Below are 11,143 nucleotides of genomic sequence, written 5' to 3' on the forward strand. Positions count from 1 at the left end.
CACCAGGAGAAGTTATTATTATTCAAATTATTTGAATATATGTGGGATTATTAGCAGAAATCACACTATGTGTCTAATACTATGTTGCCTAAAATAAACAGTTCAAGCATAAACAATGTTGGTTTAAACGTTAAACCTACACTGTAAAAAAAACAAACACTATTTGTTGAGTCATCTTAAAATATTTTGTTACCCTGCTGCCTTAATTTTAAGTTCAGTCAACTTAAATAAGTTTAGTCAACTTGAAATGTTAAGTTGTACTAACTTAAAAGCTGGGTAAGTAACCCAGCAGCCTTAAAATTTTAAGTTAAATCAACTCCAATATGTAAGTTGTCATTTAGTACAACTTAACATTTCAAGTTGAATAAACTTTTTTTGAGTTGACTGAACTTAAAATTTTAAGGCAGCCGGGTAACTGTCATGAATCTGGTCGGTGACCTGTGGTCCGCTCACCACCAGATGTCGCTCTCGCCCTGTCATTACACACTGACTGTTGCATTACACCCCGGACTACATCTCCCGTCATGCAGCGCGCTGACTGAGTCAGCACCTGTGACCAATCAGGCGTGCTATAAAAGCCCCGGACTTTCCCCATGCTGATCATGGAGTATTGTGGTTTTCATTGTGGTATTATCGTTGTTGTTATTTGCATTGTTGTTTCCCTAGTTACCAGTTTCCTAGTTTCCGTGTTCCCTAGTTTCCTTTTTTTTTTGTAATTCAGTGTTTTTATATGTTTTCAAAGTAGCATATAAGTTACATCAAACAAGAAAAAGTATCAAACAATTATTACCCCCACAACCTCCCCCCAACCCTCTCCCCTCCCATCGCACTTCAGGAATTTGGGAAAAAAAAAAAATGTACAGGTACATAAATAACATACCTACAAAATTACTAAAGATGGTTTAAATGTCCAAAATCTCTCTGACTGAACAGATACAATTCTTCCACATAGATAAAATGGTGGGTTTAGCATGATTGGTCCATGTTGAAGACAGTTCCAAATATAATATCTCAAGTAAAGAATGTAACCAGTGTTTAATAGAAAGGTCATGTGGAGGTTTCCATCATTGAACTAAAAGTTTTTTTGCAGCAGTCGAGGCAGCTAACCAAAATTTCCAGTCCTTCTCCTTTAGAGGAAACTGAGAGTTGTTATTCAACAATAACAGAACAGGGTCTTTGGGAAAACAAATTCCAGTGATCTTGTACAGAACATCAAGCAATATATCCCAGAAATCTTGCACATCTGGACATTCCCAAAGCATATGCATCAGCGTGCCCAGATAACCTGGCCCACAAAAATTACAATAAGGGTGTGGTGATAAACCCATAGCATGTCTTGTGCGCATGGTTAAATAAGCCCTGTGAATAATTTTAAAATGGATAAATTGATGATTGGGGTTTGTGGATGCATGAAATGTATTATCCCATATTTTTTCCCATTCAATTTTACTATTATTAGGAATCAATTCAGATAACCATGCTCTCGCTTTTGGAAAAATCTCTGCTTTATGAGTTGCAAAACAGAAGTACAAATAAGAAACCGTTCCTTTGTTTGGCGCATTGTTAATCCATTTTACTACTGGATGAGTTTGAAGATCAGTTACATGCCTTTAATGCTGCACGTAATTTAAAATATAGAAATAGAGTATTCTGAGAAATATTAAACCTTTTAATTATTTCTTGAAAATCTAGGATTGATTTTTCTCCTTTTATATCTTTTAATATTAGAATACCTTTTTCTGCCCAGGATGGCTGTACAAAAGGTTTTCCACCAGAAAGTAAATTAAAATTGTGCCAAATAGGGGTATGAGTATGCCATACAGTTTTAGAAGAAAAGAGACTTTCTATTTTCTTAAATATTTGAAGAGTGTAGGACAGAATAGAACCATAGTATAATGAACTCTTCCTGTAAGAAATGCCAGAAAACAGAAAGTCTTGCAAACAAATTGGTGAAATTAGATCTTTTTCTATTTGTTTCCACGAAGACTGTGAACAAGGATCAAACCATTTCACAACTGGGAGCAGAACGAAGGACCAATGATACCATTTAAAGTTGGGACAGCCCCATCCACCTTCCGATTTGCTTTTCTGAAGTGTAGACCACTTAATGCGTGGACGTTTTCCATTCCATACATATTTTATCAGTAAAGAATCTAACTTTTTCCAATAATTTGCTGGTGGGGAAAGAGGAACCATGGAGCTAATAAAATTAATGCGAGGCAAAATATTCATTTTTATTGATGACATTCGGGCAGGTGGTGATGAAGGTAGACACATCCATCTTTGAATGTCATCTTCTACATTTCTATAGATTGACATATAATTTACTTTTGAAATAAGGGATAAGGTAGGTCTCAATTCAATCCCTAAGTATTTAACTTGCGTTGATATCTGAATATCATTATTATTATTAGGAACATTGGAACTAGTTCCTAGTTTCCATGTTCCCCAGTTTCCTGTGTATAGATTTCTCGCCTGGCCATCTCGTCTCGTCTGTCTCGCCGCCTGTCTACGGACTACTCGCTCGTTTTACGGACTATTCCCTTGCCTCTCCCTTTGGTTAACGTTCGCTGTGGATCTACCCTTGCCTGTGTTATTGACTACTCTCTGTCTTGCTGTCTACATACCTGTTTGCCATTGTTCTGACCCTGCCTGCTATGACCATGTCTTTGCCTCGTCCTGTTAATAAAAGCTCGCATTTGGATCCGCTCTCCTCTCGTCTCTCACTCAACGTTACAGAATGGGAACTAAGGGACTTGGAACTAGGGAAACAACAATGCAAATAACAACGATAATACCACAATGAAAACCACAATACTCCGTGATCAGCATGGGGAAAGTCCAGGGCTTTTATAGCGCGCCTGATTGGTCACAGGTGCTGACTCAATCAGCGCGCTGCATGACGGGTAATGCAACAGTCAGTGTGTAATGACAGGGTGAGAGCGACATCTGGTGGTGAGCGGACTCAACAAATTGTTTTTTACAGTGTAGATAAATGTGGGATTCAATCGTTTGTGAGGAGAGTGGAAGCTGAAGCCGCTTTGGAGGCATCAGCGTGATCACTTCTCAGTGGAAACAATTTAAAATATTATGTCATTTTTGCTCATAAAGGTAAGAATAATGCATTATTTGGAACTGTAAAGGGTATACTTTTATTTATGTGCACTCACAATATGAACAAAATGCTGCAAACGGTACTTTTATAAAATAACGGTGCTTTTATAAAATAAAAAACACAAACGTGATGCTTTCTGTCGTCTCAACTGGAGCGCTTCACAAAAATGAACCGAAACAGCGAATACATACCTTACAGACATGATAAATATATCTATAGAAAGGTTTAAATTATTACTTAACGAAATAAAATAAATTGAAAACAAAAACTCTTTTATTATGTAATCTGTAAAGATGCTTTTCTCTCTAAAGGCGCGTCCAAAGAGCATCGGCAACTTCACACCTGCGACACTGACTCAGAAAAAAATAGTTTATTAATAAATAATTTAAAAATCTCCTTACTATTTCCCCCCCGAAACATTCATGGTAATAATTTTTGCAGGTGCAAGGCAATCTTTAGCCTATTATGTGTGACTGAACGTGGAACTGCGCTGAAGGTGTGCTCATTGCTGCTGCTGCTGACGGAGACACTAAACACACTTGCATTTTCGAATACTTTTATACGAAATTGATGTTCACACAGTCAGTTATGTTTTCAGAGCAGGACAAAACATCTGATATATCGAAATAGATCTGTGCATTAGTGTGAATACAGTCTGTTAAAGCTGCCACTGTCTATGATCTCATCAGTAATAATCAATCGGCAATAATGCTGAGGAAAAAAAGAAAAACCCAAAAAACTATTGTCTGTAATCTTTCGGATACATAAAGAACAATTATTTTAAATAAGTAATTGTTTTTAAATGTAGCCTGCTATAATAAAAAAATTAAGTAAATTTTGTATTTGCACAGCATAAAAATTAATTAGGGGAAAAATGTAGATCAAGAATCGATTTGGAATCAGATTGTGACTTCCAGAATCGGAATCAGATCGGATTGTGAAGTGCCTAAAGATTTCCACCCCTATTCATTAGGCCTGTTGATAGTGCACCAGCCACCCAATAATAGCAATAAGCTTTGTGATTTTGATACTTTTAATATAAAATAAAGCCTCAGCTTTCAAAATCTGTCAGTTTTATAGCGAAATACAAATAATGTGTTATTCACACTCTTTAATGTGGTGAGACAGATCGCTGTATTCATTTGAATCAATAGACTTTTCGATTACAATGAGACATTTGTTTCATTAAATTTTACTGTTTTCTTTGTGAAAATTCCACCACCTACTCTGCAAAAATGTCTGTGGCATCCAATCTATCATTCCTCACATGTATTTAATTAAAAACAACAATAAAACGTTCTAAAGTTTGAAAGGGACTCCAACTCATTAACATAAGTTATACTGTTGTCTTTTCTGAAGTATGTAAGTGACTTTTCACAAGCTGTTTTATTCACAGTATAATACAGTAAATAATTGGAAATAATATTTAACATCTTCCGTTCATTGTTTGTAGCATGCCAGCCAGGAATCACAATAATATTGTGCTTTGTTGCTTTTTATGTAACACAGCTCAGCTTTCAAATTCTGTCAGTTTTATCATGAAATACAAATTATAAATGTGTTTTTCCTTTTTATTTCAAGTTTATAGCACAATATAAATGTGAAGGAACATCAGAAGGAAAAAAAAACAGTAAAGCCTGATTGAATTAAACGAACGTCTCATTGTAATCAGAAAGATGACTGATTGATAAACGATTACTATTGTGAACGCATGTTGAAATTGTTGATTAAAGTTATTTTTGTTTTCATTGTGCACAAAAAAGTATTCTCATAGCGTCATAACAGCATTCAAATGCTTTCAATTTTATCACAAAATACAAATTATACATGTGTTTTTCCTCTTTATTTTAAGTTTATAGCACAATATTAATGTAAAGAACATCAGAACGACTGAAAAAAGTATAGCCTAATTTAATTAAACAAATGTCTCATTGTAATCAAAAAGATGACTGATTCAAATGCTGCTACAGCAATCTGTCACGCCACATTAAAGCGTGTGAAAAACACATTATTGTAAGACATATTGTTTAAATTTCACTGTAAGACTGACAGATTTTGAAAGATGAGAATGCTGAAATATTTCCAGGTGTTCTCAATCCAGGCAATTTGCATGTGCAACAGGCTAGAATTTTGACTTTATTCTCGGAACAATTTAACTTTAGTCTCTAAATATTTTGACTTTATTTTTGTAATTTCGACTTCATTCTTCATTCACCATCGTAAAAAAACGTTGTGTTGATTATCATACATATCACGTATATTACTGACCCCAAATGGTAGTTTTTAACAGTAGTGTAGTTATAAATCTTGCACCCTTTTTCTGACAAATAAAATTCATCCTTTTTTTGTTTTTTGTTGTTTTGTTTTTTTACTACTACTGCATCTTTAAAGTTCACCCAAAAACGAACATTTTGTCATTAATTACTCACCCTTATGGTATTACAAACCCGTAGGACCTTTGTTCATCTTTGGAACACAAATTAGGATATTTTTGATGAAATCTGAGAGATTTCTGACCCTGCATAGACAGCAATGCAACTGAAACATTCAAAACCCAAGATATTAAGGACATGCATCGTGGTATTCTTGTGAATGCGTGTTGATAGACATGGAAGAAATAGTTAAATTAAGTTGTTATTTTTGTTTTCTTTGCACACAAAAAGTATTCTGATAGCTTCATAACATTATGGTTGAACCACTGATGTCACATGGGCTATTTTATCGAAGTCCTTAAAGGAGAAGTCCACTTCCAAAACAAAGATTCACATATAATGTACTCACCCCCTTGTCATCCAAGATATTCATGTCTTTCTTCCTTCAGTCGTAAAGAAATTTTTTTTGAGGGAAACATTTCAGCGTTTTTCTCCATATAATGGACTGATATGGTGCCCCGAGTTTGAACTTCCAAAAGGCAGTATAAGTGCGGCTTCAATTGATCCCAAATGCAGTTGTAAACGATCCCAGCCGAGGAAGAAGGGTCTTATCTAGTGAAACAATCAGTTATTTTCATTTTAAAAAATACAGTTTAAATACTTTTTAATCTCAAACGCTTGTCTTGTCTTTCTCCCCTGTGTATTCTCTGTGTATTCTGGCCCAAGAGAGTTAGTGTATGTCGAAAAACTCCAATCGTATTTTCTCCCTCAACTTCAAAAATCATTTCAAAATCATCCTACATCGCTGCAGAAGTACCGACCCAGACATTGCAAAGTAAACATGCAAAGAAAAGCAAACACCATTAACAAAAAAGGTAAAACAGCGATATAGGACGATTTTGAAGTTGAGGGAGAACATGAGATGGGAGTTTTTCGACATACCCTAACTGTCATGAACCGGAACAAAAACAGTCCAGGCAGAGTAAAACAGGACGAGCGTTAGACATTAAAAAGTATATACAATGTATTTTTTAAATGAAAATAAGCAATCGTTTCATTAGATAAGACCCCTCCTTTTCGGCTGGGATTTTTTACAACTGCATTTGGGATCGTTTGAAGCCGCATTTAAACTGCTTTTTGAAAGTTTAAACTCGGGGCACCATATCAGTCATTATACGGAGAAAAATCCTGAAATGTTTTCCTCAAAAAACATAATTTCTTTACGACTGAAGAAAGAAAGACATGAATATCTTGGATGACAAGGGGGTGAGTACATTATATGTGAATCTTTGTTTTGGAAGTGGACTTCTCCTTTAATACCTTTTTGTGCCTTGAACGAGTTGCGTTGCTTTCATCAAAAATATCTTGATTTGGCTTTCAAAATTTAACGAAGGTCTTATGGGTTTGGAATAGCTTGAGGGTGATTAATGACAGAATTTTCATTTTTCAGTGAACTATCCCTTTAAGGTTGATTATGTGTTATTTAATTTAATGCGAACTAAATTGACACAGCCAGGGAAAGATATACAGAGAAAAGAGTGTGTGTGATAATTTCATAATGTACTGTACATCCCTCTTCCATCAGCCCTGAAGATCCACGTTTCAGAGGCCACACGGGCCGTCCTGCAGGAATTCAACTGCTTCCAGCTGGAGCTCAGGGGAGACGTGGAGATGAAGGGAAAAGGACGAATGAGGACGTACTGGCTGCTAGGAGAGATCAGCTCCAACAATGCCTAAAAACTGACGGACAGAGAGAAAGAGCAATGCACCTGAGAGTAGAGAACAAAACAAACACTTCTAAACAAGTACTGGGACATTGTGGGACAGAAGATTTCTTCAGAAAAACACCAGACTTAGAAAGTTTCAAAACTGGGTCTGGTTCATCTTTCATCTCCCAGAAGCTTCACGGTATTGCTTCATGGGAATCTAGCTGTGACTTCTTTGCCAAGTAAACTAAGAAAAAAACTATACTTGAGCAGAATCTTTAGACAAATAAAAGATGACGTAACACACCATCAGATCAGTGACTGTTGAGCTGAACGGACCTGCTCCTGGTCTGATCGAATCTGGGATCGAGTGTTTACGGGTCTCGTAGGAGTTTTGAATTTTGTTTTGTCGTGATAGGTCTTCATCCAGATTTTTTTAAAGCAGTCATCAGGAGTCCTCTGGGTCTGTATGTTGTTGATCACGTTATTGTTCAGAGACACAGTGCTGTAGTCACTCTAGGTTTTTTTAGCCATGCAAAATGTTCTCGATTGCTCCTCTGGGATGCAGGTCAGTTCAGATCTCTACTGTCTGCTAAAACTGATCCAGTCAGCAGAGGGTTTTGAACCACAGGTGAAAGTTGCGCACATAAGAGAAATAATAATAAATGGCAAGTATGATGAAGCAAGCGTAGAAATGTGCAATGATGAATTTTTTTCTCCGATCGAAAGATAATTTCCCTCCAGAACTCCACATGTATTGATGTTGCAATAGCATTTCAGATGAAAACAGCCCAGGGATGTTCTTATCTTCATTTAATAGCAGGATTTACTTTTTCCAACAAGAATCACCAACACTTCTGACATCCAGAATGTAAAACGATTTTAACCACTGAGATTTAATTAGCGGTTAATGTTATTTTGCTGCATTTATGAATTCTGATATTTTTGGATTTAAAACCATTTGGGGTCAGATTAGATTTTATTTTAAGAAATTACTACTTTTATTCAATAAGAATGCATTAAATTGATCAAAAGTGACAGTAAAGACATTTATAATGTTACAAAAGATTTCTATTTCAAAAAAATGCTGTTCTTTTAAACTTCATATTTATCAAAGAACCTTGAAAAAGAAAATGTGTCACAGTTTCCACAAAAATATTAAGCAGCTTAACTATTTTCAACATTGATAATAATCAGAAATGTTTCTTAAGCAGCAAATCAGCATATAAGAATGATTTCTGAAGGATCATGTGATACTGAAGACTGGAGTAATGATGTTGAAAATTCAGTTTTGCATCACAGGAATAAATTACATTTTAACATATATTCAAATAGAAAAGAGTTTTTTAGAATTATATGATATTTAACAATATTACTGTTTTTACTGTATTGTGATATAAAAAAAAGTACAGCCTTTGTGAGCATAAGAGACTTATGAAAACATTTTACTGACCCCAAACCTTTGACAAGTAGATTGACTCAAAACAATACCTCTATATCATCACTTCTATACTCAATTGCAAAAAAAATTGAAGAACAAAAGGAGTATGTCACACACAGCTATAATAAAATAACACTGGTGGGTCAATATCACCATAGAGTGCCTGTCAACCCTCACAATACTCAAAAATTGTAATAATTTCCCATTCGCTCTATGTCATGTCATAAAGTACTATAGAAACATATTAGCTGAGCTCTTGAGACACTCCATTTGAGTAATCTCTTATTAAACAAAATATTAATAGAAGAACAAAATGTTACAATTTTATGATTTGACTATATTCTACTCTCATTCAAATTTAATGGGCAGTACATGGGACATAGCAAAAATATCTTACACAAAACTTTAAAAAGTCTAGAAAATGTATCTAAAGAGCCAAGTAATGCTTTTGTTATGAAAATTTTTCATAGTAATTTTTATGCTATCATGGCAAATGAGTTATGTACAGGACACAAAAAGACCCTACAGTGACCCTGGTAATGATGCAAATGGAAAAATGTGTAGACAATTAAAATGTGTACTCCCTTCCTAACCCAGAGCTGCTGCCATAATTTTTTTCTAAAATTTCACGTTTTTTAGCATACAATTATACATTCAAAAACATGAACAGCAGCTGCAACCGTACAATTATAGTAATTTAACTAACTATTGTTACATTTTTATGAAGATAATAATAGACAATAATAGATTATAAAACAAAGGTTTGTTTCTTCAGAATGTGATGAATGTGGATAAGCGCAAGAACAGTAAATGGGTTCAATTTTGACTTGTATTTTCAATATAATAATATTTTAGCATCAATTAGCATAGTATTTTTGTTAGGTTTGGATGTGGGAAAGTTGAACCACCATCACCATCACTAAATGTACACATTATACACCTTTTAATATTTACCAGCTCATAATGATTCAAAGATCTTCATTAAAGGTATAGTTCACCCAAAAATAAAAATTCAGTCATTAATTGCTCACCCTTATATCGTTCCAAACCCGTAAGACCTTTGTTTATCTTTAGAACACAAATTAAGATATTTTTGATGAAATCCAAGAGCTTCTTGACCCTGCATAGACAGCAACACAACTGACACCTTCAAAGCTAGTAAGAACATTGTTAAAATAGTCCATGTGATGTAAGTAGAAGAAATTGTTGAATAAAGTCATTAGTTCTGCTCACAAAGAGTATTTTTTTGCTCACAAAGAGTATTTTCATAGCTTCATAAAATTACAGTTAAAACACTGATGTCACATGGACTATTTTAATGATGTCCTTATTACCTTTCTGAGCCTTGAATGTGGTAGTTGTGTTGCTGTCTATTCAGGGTCAGAAAGCTCTCAGATTTTATCAGAAATATCTTAATTTGTGTCTTACGGTCTTACGGGTTTGGAACAGCATGAGGGTGAGTAATTAATGATAGAATGTTCATTTTTGGGTGAACTATCCCTTTAATAATAGTTCTAATAAGAAGAAACGTTCTAACCGGCAGCTTCCTGCTGACAAAATCTCAGCTATGCTGAATTCCATCCAGCATGATGCAAATGTCAAGTTTAAGATTCAGTTAAATCACATATTTCTTCCCATTCTGAAACTTTCACAGATTCTTGTGTTTTGTAAGGTGTCAATTGTGCAGCGCTGCTCATCTCCCTGAGTCTAAGCTGAGATAATGAGGATGTGGACAGAAACTTTCCCTGTTGCGATGACACCTGCTGAGCCATCGAATCTCACCGGGTCAGAGTCCTCTGGGATGCTCATTACATTTCAGTACAATCCGAAAAATTCTTTGATCCACTTCTTGTGCTGATGACTGCATACAGTACATCCTGAGAGGAAACAGTCCAACAGTTATCTGATGGCATTAATGGGATAGTTCACCCAAAAATGAACATTCTGTCATCATTTACAGTAGCCATTGGCTTCCATAATGTTTTTTCCTTATTATATTAAAACCAATGGCTACTGTCAACCAACATTTTTCAAAGTATCTTCTCTGTTGTGCAACAAGAAAACATAAGAGTAAACATTTTTGGGTGAACTATCCCCGTAAAGGCTTTGGTAATCATGCTGCTCTATTTTTGAAATAAATATTAATATCTGGTCCAGATGTAAATAAATGCTGTGTTTTTCCACATCACCTCTGCTGTGACAACTGTCAGTCAAACTGTAGCAATGCAACATGTGGACGTGACAGCAGACGTCCTGTGTCATGAGATCCTGATTGATAATGTCAGATGTACAGTCTTTAAGAAGCAGCTCTTCTTGCTTTCCTGTTGGGAGGGCATGAATATATGATTGTATTGTTTTATCTGTCCTCTGTGTGTGGTTTGAATAGCTGGGGCTGTGGGGAATATTGGTATATATTACTACCAAGTCTTTAAGTGAAGTTTCTTTTTGTTATGTTTGAGGGGAGGGGGATTATGTAAAATAAACACATTAAAAACACTGAGCTATTTTC

The 11,143-nt window shown here is 35.2% G+C and overlaps 1 protein-coding gene across 1 annotated transcript in view; it reads left to right on the forward strand.

Annotated features, from left to right (window-relative positions):
- The window catches only part of npr1a (natriuretic peptide receptor 1a), a 131,888-nt gene extending 121,621 nt beyond the window's left edge, over positions 1-10,267 (forward strand). The window contains exon 22 of the mRNA XM_051136845.1: positions 7,073-10,267. Within this exon, the coding sequence (XP_050992802.1) occupies positions 7,073-7,224 (152 nt within the window). The 3' untranslated portion in view covers positions 7,225-10,267. The remainder of the gene's footprint in view (positions 1-7,072) is intronic.
- Positions 10,268-11,143: the final 876 nt, after the last annotated feature.

Source organism: Labeo rohita, chromosome 19 (assembly GCF_022985175.1).
Source record: "Labeo rohita strain BAU-BD-2019 chromosome 19, IGBB_LRoh.1.0, whole genome shotgun sequence".
Classification (NCBI taxonomy): Eukaryota; Metazoa; Chordata; class Actinopteri; order Cypriniformes; family Cyprinidae; genus Labeo; species Labeo rohita.